Genomic DNA, 20,717 nt, shown 5'->3' on the forward strand with positions numbered 1-20,717 from the left:
GCAGCCTAAACAAAAGGGCAGAATAAGAGCATTGAAGCAGCTGCATTTGTCGATTAAATGATGTATTCTCAAACACAGACTCAGGAGTGCTGAGTTGTCAGCGTCCCCAAAACAAGCTAGTTAATGTTGTGTAGTTCAGCCGCATGGCGAGGTAAAAGTGTTTGTTTTGAATGCTGCGGCAGACGGCTGGGTGAAAAGATTTCTATGGCAGAAATGGTGCAGATCGTGATAACGACAAGTACTTTTTTGTGCTTGGAAAGTGCCTTAGTTGAAGCCTGCAGGCACAATTTAAACTTGTTTTTATCTGCTTTTTTCAATTTTAGAAAAGCAGAAAGTTTATTTTTCTACATCTGCACTCAGCTACACAGACTGGAGGAAAGACATCAGGAGACGAGGCTTATGAGTTAGACATCAGTGAAGATGAATTTCAAGGAGTGTGTGTGTAGCTGCCATCACCTGTGTGTGAATGGGTGGATGACTGAATGTAGTGTGAAGCGCTTTGGGGTCCTTAGGGACTAGAAAAGCGCTATACAAATGCAGGCCATTTACCATTTGCACACTGGTCGTGGGTGACAAAGCACATTCATTATTTCATTATTTGGAGATTTTGTTTAAAAGCTGCACATATTGATGGTGAAAGAAGAGCTAGAGTCTCAAATAGGACAAAACATCCTGGGCAGATGAACTTAAATACTTTATTTCAGTGTTTTAGTTAAATGCATTCACTTAAAGGAATCACTGTTAATTTTGTGGAGGGTGAAGCTGAAGGAGAACAGGATGAGTGTTTCGGGTTTTTTCATCGGCCTGCTCCTTCTTATGGTGCTGCTTTGTAGGCCGTGAGATTTCACATCTCTAAGCATTCAGTGTCGTGTCTTAGTGAATAACATTTTAGAGAAAGACGAGGAGAGTTGATGCTCATCAATATGATTGCAGAATGCCTCGCTAAGGTGATTGTGGGTTTTATGAGCATGCACACAGATAAACACACACATAGACAGACATTATGTTAAGGTCTGGATGTCTGATCTGTTTTGAAATTGCAGGTATTTTCAGCTTCTCTGGAAGCCTCTTTACTGAACTCCACATCATTCAGGTTAGCTGTAATAACTACATCTTACAAAGATGAATTAAATTACAACCAGCAGTGTGTTGTGGTCCTTACGAGCTCCTTTATTCGGTACATTTTCCCTCCACTCTTTTGTATCATTTACCCATCTATAGGAACCGGTTTTGTTTTTTGGCCGAGGAACCGATGCACGCAAATTAGACCCAGTGAGAAATGAAAAGCACCTCATCATAGGCGGTGTAGAAAGGCAATAGTCGATATTTCCCTGGCATTAGTAGCCATCACAACAAATTGGATAGCAGTATGTTAATGAGAAAGTCCAGTATGTTGCATCCTGTATTATAGATAGGAAATTAGAACTGTGGTAATGACGCATTTTAATAACGCCTTAGGAGAAGACATGGATGACACACACACACACACACACACACACACACACACACACACACACACACACACAGCGCACCATGCCGAGGGAGTTGGGGGTGTGAGAGGTATCGTACTCGCCCCATAGACTTGCAAACTCCTTCATTAGCATCGTAGGGCCAGAGTTAGGTAGCTCGTTAGCAAGGCAGCCACAGCAGCAGATGCTTCTACCTGCGTGCTCGTGCTCCAGCACACGCATGCACACATACACTATATGTATACATGGAAAAACACCCACTCAGCTTGCAGTGAGACACAGTGATACAGGCCTGTGGCCCCAGTAGGTCCTGATCCTGATGATTAAACCAGCATCATTATTATAGACTATCAGAATTACTTCTGCTTCACATCTGAATGCTTTCATCCATATTCAAAATGCATGTGACGCCTTCCTCATCAAGTCTATATTTGCACCTGAAACTGCCGTGTGTGCATGAGCATATGGTTTTTGCTCTAACTCCAGTGAGTCCTCTCACACTGTTAACTCTGTTTCATCTGTTTTGTAAAGACTGCTGTTTCTCAGGTGTTAATGGAAATGTAAACTAGCTATATACAACTTAAACTTGTTATAACACCTGCAGAAATGTCAGTGAGACATAGAATTATGATCTGTTTTATTCTCCCTGATCTAATGGATGATGATAATGAAGTCAGAGATTCTATTTTGATTTATTTGTAAGATGGAGATTCTTTGCCACCGCAGTGGCACATTACCACAGTGCCACCTAGTGGTAGATGGCATGTGTTGATTGATGTGTTTTCTTTCTTGTTCCTGTTTCTCGTTGCAGACCAGCGTTCTGAACAAACACCTGAGTTCTCTGATGCCCGGTCTGACTGCGAAAGTCTTCAGGACATACAACGCCTCCATCACTCTGCAGCAGCAACTTAAGGAGCTCACAAACAGTCAGTCACACCTGCTCGCTGCACTGTAACAGTCTAAATTGACTTTAAATGCTCTGCACCACACATGAGCATTTTAAAGCGGTGGCTCGTGTTCCTCAGGTGCTGGTGCAGGGCGGTTAATAATGTAACTTGCCATCAGTTCAGCTCATTGTGTCACAGGGTCCAGTGAAAACAATGCAGTGACCCTCTTTTATATTTAGCCGGCTTAGTTCAAGGTATCCTGATGTCAGTCGGGTTTCTCAGTTATGACAGGAGTACATTATCACTAAACCCAGAGCCGTGCATCTCGGTCTCGCTCTTATCAGAGTCCCATTGGCTGCCTCGGCCATGATTTTTCCCTTTCAGAGATAGAAGTGTCATACTCGTCTCATTTCTGGCTTGCCACTGAGAGCCAATATGCAGGCTGACATGTGGTTGCAGGCAGTGTTGTGTGAACCACAGGAGGAATAGATGAAGTTAATACACGTGTATAAATGAAATAGGAGAATGTAATTGTATGAATGTGACTTGAAGCTTGATGTTTTGTCGCTGTGTGAGGTAATGGCATTAGGCGTGTCAGCGTGAGTTTCTCTTTAATAGTTTCTGTGCATAATTCTGGTTTGATATCTGTTCTCACTTGGATTTTTTTCCTTGTTTAAATACAAATTACTTTTTTTTTTTTCGTTCCTCAGAGTCTGACAATGTGGCAGAGAAACTGTTGTCCTACAATCGAGCTAACAGAGCAGTTGCTATTCTGTGTAACCACCAGCGGGCGCCGCCAAAGACCTTTGAGCAATCCATGGCTAACCTTCAGGCAAAGGTAAGGGCAGCTTGATTGAAAGTTACTTTAGTTTATATTTTATTGGACACAGTAATTTAAATTGGATTAGAAAGGGGCGATCGTGGCTCAAGAGTTGGGAGTTCGCCTTGTAATTGGAAGGTTGCCGGTTCGAGCCCCGGCTTGAACAGTCCCGGTCGTTGTGTCCATGGGCAAGACACTTCACCCGTTGCCTACTGGTGGTGGTCAGAGGGCCCGGTGGTGCCAGCAGCCTCGCCTCTGTCAGTGCGCCCCAGGGTGGCTGTGGCTACAATGTAGCTGCCATCACCAGTGTGTGAATGTGTGGATGACTGGATGTGTGAAGCGCTTTGGGGTCCTTAGGGACTAGTAAAGCGCTATACAAATACAGGCCATTTACCATTCATTTTTTTGTATTCTTCTCATTGTTAATTGACTGAAGAACAGATGAGAATTCAAGTGACAGTAAATGGCCTGCATTTGTATAGCGCTTTACTAAGGACCTCAAAGCGCTTTACACATCCAGTCATTCACACACTGGTGATGGCAGCTACATTGTAGCCACAGCCGCCCTGGGGCGCACTGACAGAGGTGAGGCTGCCGGACACTGGCGCCACCGGGCCCTCTGACCACCACCAGTAGGCAAACACGGGGTTAGTATCTTGCCCAAAGAGATTTGGATCCACAGCCTGTCCTTTTGAATTTAAATGTGGTGCCTGTGTGAGAGCTTGTATCCATATGTTCTCCACCCAGATTGATGCCAGGAAGGAGCAGCTGGCCTTAGCCAAGACGGAGCTGAAACAGGCCAAGAAGGAGGCCAAGACGAAGGGGAGTTCGGACCCGAAGTTGCAAGCGTGAGTGTCAGTAGTGGTGCGGAGGGGGACAAAAGAGAAGCTTTGGTAACATTTTGTCCTGTCCATGCGTTGGACTGAGGGCTACCACGAAGTAGCTTTAACCATTTTGGCAGATACCTGATATCCTCTGTCCTGAACATTTTATTTCTTTAATACAACCAAAAAAAACAAGAGCATGAAACTTTACAGGTGTGTACCCGAGATCAGAATAAAGGTTTTAAAATGGTTGCGGTGGAATCCACGGTGCACTGCTGGAGTTACGTCATCGTTCTTTCCTTTTTCTTGTATGCCTCCTATTTTTAGAATATAATTAATTCATTCATTCGAGTGACCCTCAGGCAATGAATGGTTTCATGATATCTAATATTTTCATCACAGGGTAAATAGGAAAGCGCTGAACAACTTTGAATGCGTTTGCAATGACAGCATCAGATTTATTTCCCCCCCCCCCCAGTAAAAATGTTTGTTTTCGGGTCTTTTCTACTATTTTCAAATATTTACACAAACTCCTCTTTAATTGTTACACTGTGAGAGGAAGTGATACAAAAAGGTTCTTCCATCCACACATATCTGTACCAGTGATGATTCCTTCTCTGTCAGGCTGGTGGAGCGGAAAAAGGCAGCAGTGAAGCGTTGTGAAGAGCAGCTGCTGAAGCTGGAGGTCCAGGCAACCGACAGGGAAGAGAACAAACAGATCGCTCTGGGTACCTCAAAGCTCAACTACTTAGACCCGCGGATATCCGTGGCCTGGTGAGTGAACACTACCAGCTGTTAATTATATAACACAAGACGTATACTGATATTTTCCCTCAGACTCAGAAGTGATAGCTGGTTTGTTTGAACTTTACCGTCTGTGTACCTCTGTTTCTAGGTGAAAAGATCTAAACCTGAATAAAGACGTTTAGGCTCATTTTTAATATTCCTCCCATCTATTCAGGTGTAAAAACATGGAGGTACCTATAGAGAAAATCTACAATAAAACCCAACGGGAGAAGTTTGCCTGGGCCATCGACATGACAGAGGCAGACTTTGAGTTCTAACCTAAAACTTGTTCAAGTCTCTCGTCTTAAAAGGTGACATAAGCTGCAATTCAGGAACCACTCCGTTAATTTTACATACAGTACTTCAATGCTGCATTTATTGTATTTTCAAAGACTGCCCATGTTGTACTTATAACTGTGTGGTATGATCGAGCTGTGCTTAATGTGCTTTTGCTTAGTGGTGTTTGTTTTTGTTCAACACTTTCTTTGGAAAAACTGCTGTTATTTGCTGTTTGTATGTTTTTGTTTGCATTAATCTGAATAAAGGTTCCCATTAGGCAGTAACGGGCCAAAGAAGCTGTCACGAGTTCTTAAACACCACTTTTGGGGAAGTGTTGTTTCAAATGCATAATTCTGCTGGTGTCGGTTTGCATTAACAAAGACAGTTTGTATAAGACTGAGGGCCAGTTCATTCTAAACACAGTGCTTTAAAATTAACAATGGGAAACACTGATTAGAATGCAAATAAAAAGGCAGTAACTTTAAAATCCTTTAAACCCCATATTTAATTAAAATGGTACAAAGACAACAGATTTTGCTTTTTGGAAAAAATCAATGAAAATATATGCATGCGCTGATTTTTATTTAAGGGCAGAAATACATTTAAACAAACTTTTATGACCGGTGTTTTCCAGCGTGTTGCGTGACCTCTTCTTGAACTGATGAGACTAAATGTTGTAGTTTTTAAAGTAAAAGTTGCATTTTCCAGTTCATAGTACACTAAAGTTTACAGTAGATAATTTCATCTGTGGATGCGATGACAGAGTCTTTAATGACAATAAGTGCTTCTGAGCCCAGTGACTGAAGATTCTTATTTTTGTGCCGTGTCACTCCATACATCTGAATATATTATGCACTGTCCATGATGGGCTCACATACTTATTTGCTGTGTCATTGTCCTTATTAATTCTGAAACCCTTGGTGTCCCTGTGGTGCTCATGATGAAGTTTCAACATGCAGGGTTTAAATGATTCCGGTTCGTTTTTATTATTTACATTTTACAAACTGTCCTAACCTAAGAGGTTGATTATAATTTCATTACATTATAAACAATATAGATTTAAAAACCATGCAACACTGAGACGTTCCACAGAATTTGCATCTGAAAATACGATTCTGGTTTAAAAAAACAAAACTACAGAAAAATGCAGAGCACCTCGGAGTTGGATGTATTGTTAAAAATTCTGTCAGCACCAGAGGGGTATGCTACGAAGAACATTCAACACAGGCAGGCTCTCTTTGCTGTAGCTGGCTTGACAAAACGTAAATCTCCAGTAAGAGATTTGTTTTCAGCTCAGTGCGCGCTCGTGTAAAAAGGGGTTTCATGCATCGTGACTCTGTGTCCACGCAAAATGATCCAAGTGCCATCTACTCCAATCTCAGACGTTATCAGATGGTGTAAAAACTGGATTTGGTGCATAAAGTGGTAAACATTAGAATTTATTATGTTATTGCCGAGTGTAATTTCAGTGCTGTCACCTTAGAAATAGTTCTGAGTCTTTTAGACTGGATACATTAAATGTGCCTGATGTAAAGGAAATGCACAAATCGCTTTCATTTGTCAGCAGATTGCGAAATGAATTTCACATTAGTACTCTTTGTGTGGGTTCTGTATGCTGGACTAAATCAGGGGTGTCTAACTCCAGGCCTTGAGGGCTGGTGTCCTGCAGGTTTTAGATCTCAGATCTCACCCTGGGTCAACACACCTGAATGAGATGATGAGGTCATTACCAGGCCTCTGGAGAACATCAAGAGATGCTGAGAAGGTCATTTAGCCATTTAAATCAGCTGTTTTGGATCAAGGACGCATCTAAAACCTGCAGGACACCGGCCCTCGAGGCCTGGAGTTTGACACGGCTGTACTAAATAGTTGGGATAGGCTCCTGCCCCCACACACACACATCTTAACTGGATAAGCAGGAAAGAGATGGAATGAAGTTTAACATTTATACATTTTTTTTTTTTGCTTCACTAAAATAAACATGCACATACATAATGCAATTTCCTGACGATGATTTTAGTGGTTCCACTAAAGTGCAGCTTAACAACTTGTGACACATAAAACTTATTCCCCGAACATGCGTATAAATAACACTTTTTAAAAATGCGATGGATAAAAAAAAAATAAATAAAAACTCTGAAAATATGGATTTTTAAAACAAACTCTGAACATAACCTGCGGCCGAGCGGCTTACGTCTTCAGGTTAAGTGACCATAGTGACTTAGGTTAAAAGAGCCGCTTATCTTAAAATCAGTTTTCATTACAGAAAACTGATTTTAAGTTTGACCAACTCCAATAACTCACTGATCTCACTTCATAGTGCACCCCTCTTTCCAAGTATTGACCATACATGACAAACAGCCGTGTATTAAATAGCTTTAATAGAAGACTATCAGGATTGGAATGCATCCCACACAATGGTTGTAACAGTGCTCACTGTGAAACACTGCTAGCTTTAGAGATTCGCTGCACCGTGTTGGTGCGGACACTGGGTTAGAGGTTTGTACTAACCTGTTAGCCTGCAAGTTTTAGTCCTCGTCAGAGGCTAGGGCAAAACCAACACTGTCTGCTTTCGTGTCAAGGAATTCAACTACTGATATACATGTATATGAAAATAACCTCCAGGTTAGTACGCTAAATCTGCAATCCTGCACATGAGCACTTGAGGTGCTGAAGGGCATGTCACACTACTCTAGCTTACAAGTAACGTTCAAATTTTCAAGTCATTACATAACCATTTCACAATATATAAAAAAGCATTTCACACAACGACACACCAAATCAATATTAGTCATTTTCAGAATGGAAAAAGTCTGCTGCTCCTGAATACAGGACCGACTTCACGCCTTGTGATTTAGGAACCTGTGGGACAGATTTAGAAAAACATTCACTATTAAAGCTGACATTCAACATATTTACAGGAAAACTGACAAAGCTAGATGTGCCGACTACTTGATTACCTTCATTATGATCCTTGACCCTCTTTAGCTTTTTCTGGTGTTGCCTCGATCTCCTCGACACCAGCCTGGGTCATCAGGTCAGCAATGTTTTTTTCCAAGTCATCAATACGTGTGCTCATTTCATCAAGTGGAGAATTAGTTAAGGCTGGTAATTACAACTGGAAATCACAAAGTCAGCTAACACGGAACAAATGACCCAGCCTACAATTATTAACTTTGATGCATATAATCAATACAATGTTTTAGATGATTATTAGGATATTCCTTCCAATGATCTGGTCTGACATGGTCTGGAACTTGTCCTGCATCTGTTGCAGCAGAGTCTGAACCTGTGGAGGGGAAAAGAGCAGAAATTATAAATGAAACTGGAGCCACTTAGTAGTTAAAGTTTATGGAGATATAAAGTGAAGTCATAACACTGCCAGATACAAACACTTAAGCATATGGTCTGTGAATCTGTTTCTATGCCAACAACTTAAAAGCTTGACTATGGATCTATGATTTACTGTAACAAGTACACCTGCAGCGCACACCCCCCCCCCTCCCCCCCATCTCTTCATTCTGCATCTCCTTCACATAACAGTCAAGTTAATCCTCAGCTTCTTTAAATCTGTGTGAATACGACTGTAGGAAACTAGGTAATGCATAACAACAAATGACTCAAACTAGCGGAGGTGGTTTTTAAACGTTTGCGAGGTTTACTGAAGCTGAACGTCTCTCACTGACCCCCATCTCTATGGCAACACTCAAACACTGCCTACGCAGGCTTTGTCGTATAGGAAACACTAAAAGAATCATTAACATATAATCTGTACATTTTAAGGTCTGTGTGAAACTGCGCGATATTCAGTAGTCAGACACTGATAAGGGAAACCTACTATATATAAGTGCCAGGTGAATAAGGATAGAAAATGTACTGCAGGTAACTTTTACATAATTCTGTGCAGTTTACTCGTTGGAATTTGGTGATGCCATTTACATGACCGGTTGACCATTACATAACATTCTGGAGCTAAAGTCTGGGATTGTGGTTTGGATGCAACAAGCTCAACACACACTTTGAATCTAGAGTTTTACACACCAAACAAAATCCACGAAACACCGCATAAGTGCTAAAATTTGCTAGCTCAGATAGCTTGCTATCGTTAGCATTGTTATTGGCTTTGCTAGCTAAGGCTAAGCTACTGTGGCTAAAGCTAGCTTGCCTCGCGATCACGACTCACCACATTGGTAAGGTCCTGCACCGATTTGGGGTCCGTCTCAGCCATGTTGTGATGTAAATGATTATCAGCGCCTAAACAGCACAAAAATTCAAACCGCTATCTAGCGACTGTTTTGCTATCTACTCGAAGTAAGCAATCTCGCACAACACCCACAGCACAGTCAGCTGTTCCAAAGCACAGAGAATCTCGCGAGAGCTGCTCCAAAGTACAGCGAGTTTTGAATGGGCAGTACAGAGTTGTAGATTTTATTTACCCCACGTAGCTTCATAAAACTCCTGACATTCAGATATTTGTTCAGTGCAGTAGTCTGCCTCATTTAGGCGTCCGGGTCATAGAAACATGCACACAAAAGCCTTTGTTAAATCTGTATTAACTAAAACAAAAGATAGAAGTCGATGTATCCGTGCGAGTGCGTGTGCGCCTGCCTGCGAGTGCGTGTGCGCCTGCCTGCGCGCGCACGTTTCTCCTCATCTGAACGAGTTGGATTTGAAAGTTGGAGCTGCCGGGAGCCCGGTGTGTTTTGACGCCGAAGAATTCGTGTGCGGGTTTTGTTTATGTTACAAACGGGCGGAAAGTGAACGACGAGGCTTGGTAAGTAAAGCTTGAAGTTTTAAGTTAACTCTTAAATTAGGGAACTTACTGGGGTATAAAATCCTTATAAGGGGCGATACAGAATCAGCCCCAGTGAGCTCGCTCTACTATTATAGAAAACGGTAGACTTTCTTTGGTGATTTAATTTTTGCCCTTAAAAGTTCTTATTTGCACAGGCTTATACGAAACCTTCATCTGTTTATAACAATGTAACCACTCGCTGTGAATGCTGGGCCTCTGTGTCTTGTTACTCTGAGGCTGGCACAGTAGCCTAAAATTGATGTCTGGAAGTTCAGGCATGTTAGCCCAACCCAAAGAAGCTATGCTTTGCTTACGTAACAAAGCTCGTTGTGTTATCAGATGTAGTCCATCACATTTGGGCTGCTCTCATGTGATGGTTAACTTCTACAGCAGGCGGAGGGAAGTAGCTGGAGACGCCTTGGATTGTTAAATTTCCTGAATAATATTTAACTTTGGAAAACACGTAGAAACCTTTTTATGGAATGTGTTAAAGGTCTGCTGCAGGTTTTCATTCACTTTGCATTGTTAATCATCACACCTTTAAAATGCTTTCTGCAATGTTGGTGTTTTTACAGCCGTTATGTCCTTATTACAAATAAATGCCCTCTGATGTTAATCAGGCTGTACACAGGAGATTCCACTCAATGCATCTGCTGTTACGTTGAGGAGAAAAGGTTAACAGCAGCAGTCTTACAAGAAGAGAACCTGTTGGTGAGGGTTTTGTGTTATCACGACAAAAGTGTGTTGACCCAGTGCTGACTGGATTTCCAGGTTTGACTGATTCGTCAGCTGAGCCTTGTGACCAATCAAAAGAGCACATTCATTCTAGCGCGTTTCAAGGTTTGATAATGAAAATATTACACAGTCATTACTGAACAGGAACACAACAGTACCCACAAGCATGATGCCACTGCTCACTGTTGTTCAGCATGTGTAGGTCAGGGTTTTGTGTACACAAAATACGTTTGTTTTTGTTTTGTTTCTACTGAAGAACAACAATAGGGAACTGGAGTTTTAGGGAACTGTATGAAATCAAATTTACTGAAACATATTGTAACACTGTTTGGAGGGAAAAGAGAACTACTGTGACCATTTGTAATAAAGTAAAATAAAATTCACTTCCTGCTGTGACAAAACAAATTTCCCACGTGTGGGACTAATAAAGCTTATCTTATCTTATCTTATCATGCCAAGTAGTCACAGTAGTCACTTTGCATTGCTAATAATAATATTAATTTGAAGATTTAATTTAAGAAAACATTTTGAATTACCAGGACCTTTGTTATGAAGACAGCCTGGTAATAGAATATGTTTAACTGAACATTTAAGCTAAGAAGAAAAAAGAAAAGCTGGTGTATGCAGTTTGACAGAAGTCGGTGCAGATATGCATTTTGACTTGTTATTTAAACAGTGTGGTAGATCCCATACTGGTCACCTTAGTAACGCCCCTAGCTTCACCAGCCGGTGACTGTTTAACCTCTCCTGGCAGTCCATGTCCTCTGTTGCTGTACATTCCCAGACCTTTGACTCCCACTTGTGATCCCTGTTCTGATATGTGGCCACTATAAAAGACAAGAAGTTTAAATAATAGAAAAGTAGTTTGCTACTTGTCTGTCCTCCTTGACCTATTTATGTAATGAATTAAAGTACAGTATACTATTTCCAGACAGTCATGGGTCCATTTATTGTAACTGTTGGGAAACCTGAATAAAAATGAACATTTTCTTTGCTGCACCTCTGTTTGGAATCACTACTACGCCTGCCTGTAACAGCAGAGCTTGCCTAAGATGTGTTATTGAATGATTTTGATTGATGGAAATGGATGTAAAACGATTAGAAAAATAAGATAACTGCCAACATTTAGAAGTTGTATTTGGACAATAATGAGCCTTTTGTACTTTAAAAAAATATAAAAAGATAAACATTTAACAGCTGTTTTTGACTAATCAACCAGCAAATATGTGAAACTGTAACAGACTATGCAACAATGACATAGTTGTCTACTTCAACATTATGTTCTGCATAAAGAAGCTTAAAAGCAGTATTATGCCTGCCTTGTATGTGTGCATTGATAGGCCAGAATCAGCTGACTGAGATCATTTTGGCTCTAATATGAAAGTATATTGCTTCATGTTTTATGTAAGTTTGGTTGTTTTGGTCATCATGCACGGGCTACTTTCCTGTAAGAGATTTAGTGCTGGAAATAAACATGAAAATTGTGATGTGAGATATAAGAATGAGGCATTTAATTGCACTCGGGCAATGTTAATCTCTGGTTAGTGACTCTGGGCGCCTCATAATGCCCATTAATGATAACGCTGCTGACCTCCCATTACTTTGACTCTCTGACAGTGGCCTGCTGTCTGTCAGATCTCCTACTGCTACTCATCCACCTCCTGAACACTCGTAATATTCCCTTGCTGTGATGGATGCCGAGGTGGTTCTCCAGGAGGAGGACATGGAGGGCTCGTGGACGCTGCTCTCCTGGCTGGCATCATTCGTAATGGTGTTTGGGGGAGCCCTGCCTTATGTGCCGCAATATCAGGAGATCCAGAAAAGCAGCAACACTGAGGGATTCTCCACCAGAGTCTGTCTGGTGCTGCTCATAGCTAACATCTTGCGTATATTTTTCTGGTAAGAAAGCATTTGTTCTTTACTCATAATTTTTATCCTTTTGCTTTTCTGTTTTATTCCTTTTAAAGGTGCTAACCTGTCATGTCAGCCTTGAGGCTCTGTATTTAAATACAGCTGATCCTACCGGACTACATGCTGATCTATAAGAGCTCTGTATCTAAAGTCCTGATTGATTTTGGTTGCCTTGGTCTTGTTCTTGCAGGATAGGGAAGCAGTTTGAGCTGACCCTGCTGCTTCAGAGTGTGGTCATGATTCTCACCATGTTTGCCATGCTCCACCTTTGTTGCACTGTGCAAAACGCCAACAGAGTAAGCACCAAGCAGCATCGCCTTTCAGGTAACCGCAGCTTACCATGCAATCACTGTCATGAGCATTTACAATTACAGCAAGTGACGCATCCAACATTCAATGCTTCCCTGTGTCAGCAGTTTTAGGCGAGAACTCCTGCTTCTTTCCAAAAGAGGGAGCTAGTGGAAAAGCTAACATTGCAAGATTGCTGTTCTCAAAACACCTTACCTATGAGAGCTACTTTTTTATATTCTGACTTGTCCTCTGTATATTGAATTCTTCTTTTCAGTTTCCAGTGTGACGAATACGCAAACACACTGAACACAGTAAAGCTTGAAATATCATTAAAATATCACGTTAAAGAATGTGTAAGAAGTGCAAAGCCAAACAGAGACCATCCACTATAACTGCAAACCCTTCTTTAACCTTATGGCATAACCTGAAGTGCACCTCCCTCAAAATGTAACTACATGTCATGTTCATGCAGCCTGCAACTAGTTTTTAATTTATCAATAATCACGGTCTCAATGTAAAAAAATGGAAACTAATATAAAAGCAAAATTCTGGAGTGAGATCACTGAAATTGTCCAAATTGATGTGAAGGGATGAACAAGGCACTTTATTTGTTTCTATTTGCTGGCACTGCATGTAAAGCACCAGGACTCAACCATAAGGTGAATATGCACCAGCACAAGTATAAATGTCGGCAACAACGTCGACCACTAAACGTAGGTTACGTCGTAGACGCTACCGCAGACGTCTAAAACAGCCATTAGTCAGTTTGTGTGGAAATAAGCCGGGTTACATGGTGGCATTGTGACAAATATGTCTTCATAACATGAATTATAGAGTACAGCAAGGTAAAGATTTGATTTAAGGTGCACAGGCAGCAGGTCTGCAGAATGTCGGCCCATCCCACCCTGTGAATTACAGGATATCTCTTCTTAGAGTGCGTGTGCACGAAGTATAAGAAATGTGATGGAAACACAAGCATGTGAATGTGTTTCTTAGGAGGCTGTGGATGACGTATTGGTACAGAGTGAGAGCAGATGATGTGAGCTAAGATTAAGCGCACCAATATCAGTGTCTCCTCTGAATTGTGTGTGTGTGTGTGTGATGCCAAGACGGGGAACCCAACCAAGATTATTTACAGGGTCTATTTTTATAGGCTGCTGTCTTTTATAGGTAATTGTGTTTTTTACAGACGCTCGAGTTGATTGCCAAATATCCTGACAGAAATTCAATCTTAGTGCAGTTTTTCTTTTTTTGTTTTATTAGACAACGAAGTAAAACTGAATAATGGAATCTTGTAATAGTCTGATCATGCAGAGCACAACGTGTTATTAAAGACATAAATCACGATAACTGATTTTAGGTTGATGGATATGAAACAGGGAGAATATTTCTTTGTAAAGACGAGCAGAAAGCATGTCTGTTTGTTAGGCTGTCAGAGGCAAATCCCTCTAAATGAGTTTTGATTGAGGAACTACAGACTGAGTGTGTGTGTGTTTAGACAGGAGAGTAATGATCATCTTTATGTTAGACTGTGCTTCTCTTGCCTTTACAAAGAACTGATCTATTACTCATCAGCAGCCCCCTCCCCCCTCTGTTTATATTATTTCAGCCTACGCCAAACAGTTTTTGTGGTGAATAAAATAGTTTATTGTCTGATCGTCTGATTTCCATATAGGCTGTTTGTGAACGTGTAGCAGTGAACAACAATTCTGCCTGCAAGCCACTGAGGCGTAAACTGTTAATCAGAGGAAACAGAGCGATTGATTTAAAGCGATCTTTATTTTTTAATCACACTATCAGATAAAACACATCATGAACACTCTTTCACATTAAGCCCCTCGCTCTCTCTTAAGGGCAGCTCTGAGGTCCAGTTGCGATGGGGGATGGTGGGGTCGGGACAAGAATAGATCAGAACGGCTCTTCTCCCCAGCTGCCTGCTCTTCCCTCCACGTTTCTTGTGCAAAGTCTTTCCAACAGATCAGGGTCATCTCTATGTAAAATAGTTACTTCTAACCATGATGCATGTCGGCGTGGTTTACAAACACGGAGCTATTTTTGTGGCTCCTTCATTTCTTAGCTCCTCGCTCAGAAGTCCTGACTGCTCTTTATTTTTCTCTTCTTCTTTTTCTCACACCTTCCTCCACTGTTCTTCTACTCTCCCATCTCCTCCTCCTGTCGATCCTTCTGTTGCAGTTTCAAGGGCTCCCACTTCTTTTCCTTAACTTCTACTTTTATGAACAGATATCTGAGACTGCCAGAGTCCATGCTGAGGTCATCTCTGATCCACTTGCTTTAATGCCAACTTCTGTCATCTGCCTACTAACCTCATTTCCACTGCCTCAAAGCACACTCGAGCAGAACATAACCTGACTGACTGAGGCCAAACAGAGAACTGCATGTCTCCTGTGAGTGTCATTCTCCCACAGTTAAAAAAAAAAAGATTAAAATTTTGCAGTGCTGAAAGTTTTTTTCTTTCTTTTCTGTTGGCTATACCAACACATTGTTGTTGCGTTCCTAAATACATTAAGATATAGTGAAATGTTTCTTTTATAACATTGCTCTTATTACAATATTACATAGTCCAGTGTATTACTTACCTTTTTACGCTTTATAGAAAGTAATTTATGAATTGCTCATTACATTACTTTTTGCATTACTCCTCAGCATCACATAGGAAGCACTGTCACTTAATTGCCTATATAATATGAAACTTTCCATCTACATGTATATATGGATATCCTGACAGTGAAGACTTATCAATGATCTCCTTTCAGTATTTAGTTCTTATCACAAAGCTGAAAACAGCTGGGAGCACTCGACAGCTGCTTCGTGTGTTAGCACGCTGCCATTGAAGCTGGATGCTGAGATTTGATATCGTGCACAGGAGATGGGTTTGTTTTTTCTTCTGGATTTCACAACCTTGTGTCCAAAACATTAGCATAATGTGCATATCTCCACCCCTGAAGATCTGTAGACCACTGTGCCATTTAGGCTATGGTTCACTAATGATGTTTTACTCAGAGCTGACTCTGGTCTTCTCAGCCTTCCTGTCCTTTTGTATCTGAGTTCAGCCTTCGACACGATCTCTCCTTCTAAACAGACTTTCCTCTCTTGGCGTCTCCGACACACCCCCAGCCTGGTTCCAATCATATCTCCTTGACCGTCTATTCCCGGTCACTTCTGATGTACCCCAACGTACAGTCTTAGGCCCTCTTCTCTTCATAACATACATCCTCCCTCTTGGTACCATTTTCCATAAATTTCATCTTTCCTTTCACTGTTTTGCTGATGACACCCAGTTAAATCTCTCCTGCTGGCCTGATTCCTCCCTCCCACCTTCTCTTATAGAATGTTTATCGGAATTAAAATCCTAATTTTCTAAAGCTCAATGAGGATAAAACTGAACTCCTTCTTGTCGGCACTAAATCCAACCCACTGAAGGCAAATCATTTCACTCTCACTGTTGATAACTCCACAGTTTTCCCTTCTCCTCAGGTTAAGAGCCTTGGTGTCATCCTAGACAGTTCACTGTCCTATAAATCTCACATCAGTGATCTCACCTGTTCTGCTTATTTCCATCTATGCAACATTAACCGATTACGTCCTTCTCTTTCCACCCAGTCTGCGTCCATTCTTGTTTAATAGTCTCGTTACCTCCCGCATTGACTATTGTAATTCTCTCTTGCATGGTCTCCCCCAAAAATCCCTCCATAAGCTTCAACTGGTTCAAAACTCTGCTCCCGGCATTATTACCAGAACCCCCTCCTTTTTTTTTTCTTGCGCCTGTCCCGTTTGGTTCTTTTGCCATCAGAATTATTGTCTAAAGGCAAAGAAAGATGCCCAACAAACTTCCTCCTACAAGCGCATCACCTGTCATGTGATTACTGAATTAAGGAAAGTACCACTGCTTATGAGAATCACAGTTAGGCGTCTCCAAATAGGTTTGAAACTGGTGACTGGGAGTTCCTTTTTGTGTTTCTGTCACTAAGATGTGGTTAATAGTAAAAATTTGTAATTGTTTTCTCCTCAAAGGGTAGGTGTAAAGCCATTGTTGCCCGGTAACAGTGCCTCCTGCTTTTGTATTGTATACGTGAAAACAGGTAATTGTATAAAGTTGTTGCCAGAATGGCACGACAAAGAGAAATGTCAGTCAGATGAGCAAGCTCGCTTCTTTCAAGGATGAGCTTGTTGTGCAAGTTTTATGCCCACACTTTTTTTTACTCCGGCTTTCTTATAAACAACCAAAGAGTGCCAGTAACTACATCATGGCATGTGAAAAAGGAAGTGCTGTTTTTGGCTTTATGCACAAACTGTAGCACAGTCTGGAAGTTTCTTCAGACTATCTCACCAGGAGTGCTCAGACTTTAGAAGTGAAGCCAAGCTAAGAGATAACAAACACAACTACACAGCCTGGATTTTCTCGTCAGGTCACCTTCATTATTATTTATTGTTTTTGTACTAGATGTGTAAGGTGTGTCTGTGTGTGTGTGTGTGTGTGTGTGTGTTTGCATCCTATACAGTAGCTCTTTCTGTCTCCTTAATCCATTGATGATGCAGTGATATCAGGATGAAAAGTCAGCAGAAAACAGAATCTGTTTTTCGTCTGCATCAGCATTGTTACTCTGCCCATTTTGATGCCCTCTGCATAATCGTTCATAGAGGTGAAACTTCATATATTTGTGGTTAAAATGTGTTCTTGAGTCTTTGTCATAGTCTCTGCCTGTGCTCACTCAGAGTTATGACTTTGCAAAGTCTTCAGTACCTGCCCCAGGGTGCCACATTAGCAGTCCTGGCCTTATAATGCAGGAGTTTGAAGCCAGATAGAGAAGTAAGGGGTCTGAATATATTCAAAGACACACGTGACCTCAGGCTAAGTGTCAGATTGGTGCAGACAGTAACTCTGAGTATGTGAAAGAAGAGAATTCTGGGGCTGGATAAAAAAAACTTGATTTAAAACAAGTCAAGAATATCTAATGAAGTGTAATTACTGAGCTACTGTGAGGTCACTGAAAGTGGAACACCATAAAAGCTGAACAACATCCTCCTCTGTTGGCTGAAACGGGTAAAGCACACACATTTAACGTTGTACTTACAGCTTACGTTTGTGTGAAGAAAGCGTGTTTGAAAGTTAGCAACAGCTGCTGTTTAACATTCTGTTTGTTACCTTACCTCACTATAAACAGAAGAGGCGGGGCTCTTGATAACTAGCGTTGACCCTGTGGTCTTCCCTAAAAGCATTATCACTCAAGACAGTGGAAGCATGATAGGAATTGTTGAAGTGTTCACGAATCACCGTCTCTAATGTGATAAAATGAACTGCTACTCTGTCCTCTGTTGCCTCATAAATTCAGATCATAGCTGCCAGATGCAGCCGCAGTTCTTTGAAACAATACTGCTAACTTGATTTTAGAATGTAACAATTTCAATGAATTAATAGATAGAAATTAGACACGAGACACACCTGTGGGTTCAGCGCATCAAAATAAAAAGTGAAGGAAGCTGAATATTTGACTTATTTTTGAATTTCCACATCAAAGTTATGGTCGTGTTGTACTTAAATTGCTCGTGTTAACATACTAATATTAATTCAAGTACAACTTTAACATATACTCATAGTTTCATACAGTCCAACAGCTCAGCTTTTGCTGACAAAGGTTTTAATGAAGTTATTGATGAAGGCCACAGTTAATGAGACTGATGCACTGTTGTCTCTCTAATAAATGAAGTGTGTGTGTGTGTCTTTGTTGTTTTCTAGCATCTGTTCATCAGGTCTGCTGTAGAGCTGGGTGGGTGTATATTTCTGTTCCCTCGAGGAAGTGCACTTGTATTTTAGCCAAAAGCTGTTATCCTGTCACAGCAGTTAGACACAGGTCAGACTTAGGGCCCGTTCTTCGTACCTCGCTAAGTAAGTTAGCCGGATTTGACTGTTGACGATTTCGCGTGATCCTGGATCGTTCGGTTCTTCGAAGCCCATCCGGGACTTGCTGTCATAGCAACAGAGCCGTAAGCGTAAACCTGCTGGGGAGCAGGTTTACTTTATGTAAACAGGATTAGATCGCGGCCACGCAGGTATGCCCGCGTCATTCATACGAAAGCAACAGCGATATTTTACCACTGTTTCACCATAAATAAATAACATCAATGTAACTAAAGATAATGCAGTATTTGATCCTTTTATTGATGTCACACAGATACATACAGGTCATTTCCTAAAAAAGGGAAATGTACTATTAACATTCTATTACATGTATGTGATTATTACAGATGTAATTCATATTTCAGAGTAGCAATTGCAATTTACTTCGTGTAATCAAGATGGGAGACCACGGCTATAAAAGCGAAGGTGGATTTGGGAAGCCTGTCGCAGCCATGTCCTGTCCGTATACGCGAGCCACCCATTGTGGAAGGTGCAAGATTGATAAGGAGAGTCCTCAGAATCCAGCGTATATTGCGGGATAGACAGGATCCTTTAGCTCAGCGCGACAGTGTGCTCATAGAGAGATATCGATTTTCCCGTGAGGGTATTATTCACTTAACCAACTTGTTGACGAGGGGGTGCAGGACCACCACCTGTCTTTTTTTGCGCTGCCCCTTTTCTTGGTTGCTGTTATAAACAAACAAACAGATTATTCCAGGGTCTCTGTCCAAGAGACGAAAAGCAATATAAGTGATAAATATTACCATTCTGTAGAATATTCTTATATTTCACTTTTACTTGTTCCCATGTTCTAGTGGGTCCTGTTGTGGCTCTAATGTGAAAGGGGATATAATATAACATAATGTAATATAATATTGGATAATATAGTGTGATATGATAAATCTACCCTACCACCTACTGGTGTTGGCCAGAGGGGCCGATGGCGCAATATGGCAGCCTGGCTTCTGTCCCAGGGCAGCTGTGACAGCTACCAGTGTGTGAATGTGAGAGTGACTGAATAGTGGCATTGTAAAACACTTTGGGTGCCTTGAAGAGCGCTATATAGATCCACTCCATTATTATTGTTATTATTAAATTACTTACGAGTTTAATTTGTCAGCAACTTTCGGCCAGCCCTCTCTCCTTGCTTTTGCAGCCTTTGCAGTGTTCCCTTGCGTTTTAATTAAACTCTGAAACTCCTGAAATCCCTCACTCAAGAGTTCTTGCTCTGCTGCCGAAGAATACCGAGCGCGCTCCTTCGACATTTTCGCCGACCAATCAAAGGGTTGCCAATCAATGTTTCTACTATCGATGCGTAGCCCCTGTTGGGCCACCCAGTGATCTCACATTACTTCATCCAGCTATACTAATCGTCAACAACAGGTGTGTTCGGGGAACCGGAATAGCGAGCTCAGAGTTAGCGCGATGATTTGATCTTGGATGTAGTAAGCGACGTACGAAGAACGGGCCCTTAGTGTACTAGTAAGCCTGTGTAGCGTCAGCTTGTTGTACACTGTCTGTGTCCAAAGCTCTTCTAATCTCCGTCTTATGTCTCTGCTACATATCCAGCTCATACTGTGCAGCTCTTTCTGAACTATATGCAGATTTGTCACTTGATGTGAAGTCGCTGTGGATGCTATCTGTAGTTATTATCAGCTGTCCAACAACTGAATCACTGTGGTGGTTATCTCAAAGAAAGAGACTAATGAGGGCTGAGGTTGTGTTTGATATCAGGAGTAAGCTTGAATAGTTTTTAAAGTGACATCAAACCTTTGGTTTTATTTTATTTTTTTAACTAGCCACACATATAGTCAAGGTAAAGGTACCAATGTTTTATGTATCAGGACACAATGATGAATCATGTGGTCCTTAGTGTGTCTTAAAATAATTTCAATAAAAACCCAAATGAACAACATTTGAAAACTAAGGCTAAATACAGAAGCAGTATGGGAAAGTTGAGCTTATAGAACCACCTTAAGCAGCTTAAGCAGCTTAAGCAGCTT

At 41.2% G+C, this 20,717-nt stretch overlaps 3 protein-coding genes across 10 annotated transcripts in view; 2 read left to right on the top strand and 1 right to left on the bottom strand.

Annotated features, from left to right (window-relative positions):
• Positions 1–5,361, top strand: part of LOC146569319 (DNA topoisomerase I, mitochondrial) — a 28,022-nt gene extending 22,661 nt beyond the window's left edge. For 5 of the 6 annotated variants that reach the window (XM_085281502.1, XM_085281503.1, XM_085281500.1 and 2 more), the window contains 5 exons: positions 2,281–2,395; positions 3,067–3,194; positions 3,924–4,024; positions 4,625–4,774; positions 4,962–5,361. In XM_085281502.1, the coding sequence (XP_085137628.1) occupies positions 2,281–2,395; positions 3,067–3,194; positions 3,924–4,024; positions 4,625–4,774; positions 4,962–5,064 (597 nt within the window). In that variant the 3' untranslated portion in view covers positions 5,065–5,361. Of the gene's footprint in view, positions 1–2,280; positions 2,396–3,066; positions 3,195–3,923; positions 4,025–4,624; positions 4,775–4,895 lie in introns of all 6 variants that reach the window. The other variant, XM_085281504.1, reaches the window with a different exon arrangement.
• A 184-nt stretch (positions 5,362–5,545) lies between these two features.
• On the bottom strand, positions 5,546–9,431 carry hsbp1b (heat shock factor binding protein 1b). The gene is made up of 4 exons (XM_085281509.1): positions 9,249–9,431; positions 8,288–8,354; positions 8,026–8,152; positions 5,546–7,927 (listed from the first exon to the last, which is right to left on the bottom strand). The coding sequence occupies exons 1-3, from the start codon at positions 9,291–9,293 to the stop codon at positions 8,031–8,033; spliced, it is 234 nt and encodes a 77-aa protein (XP_085137635.1). The 5' UTR covers positions 9,294–9,431; the 3' UTR covers positions 5,546–7,927; positions 8,026–8,030.
• LOC146569321 (solute carrier family 66 member 2) overlaps positions 8,807–20,717 on the top strand; it is a 60,841-nt gene continuing 48,930 nt past the window's right edge. Inside the window, exons 1-3 of one of the 3 annotated variants that reach the window (XM_085281507.1) lie at positions 8,807–8,947; positions 12,213–12,494; positions 12,697–12,830. In XM_085281507.1, coding sequence (XP_085137633.1) covers positions 12,286–12,494; positions 12,697–12,830 — 343 coding nt within the window. In that variant the 5' untranslated portion in view covers positions 8,807–8,947; positions 12,213–12,285. Of the gene's footprint in view, positions 8,948–9,470; positions 9,840–12,212; positions 12,495–12,696; positions 12,831–20,717 lie in introns of those variants that run through there. The other 2 variants (XM_085281508.1, XM_085281506.1) reach the window with 2 other exon arrangements.

The sequence above is a fragment of the Mchenga conophoros genome, linkage group LG7 (genome assembly GCF_057382185.1).
Source record: "Mchenga conophoros isolate Kocher_MC1m ecotype Shallow Benthic linkage group LG7, M_conophoros_male_GT1.1, whole genome shotgun sequence".
Lineage (NCBI taxonomy): Eukaryota > Metazoa > Chordata > Actinopteri > Cichliformes > Cichlidae > Mchenga > Mchenga conophoros.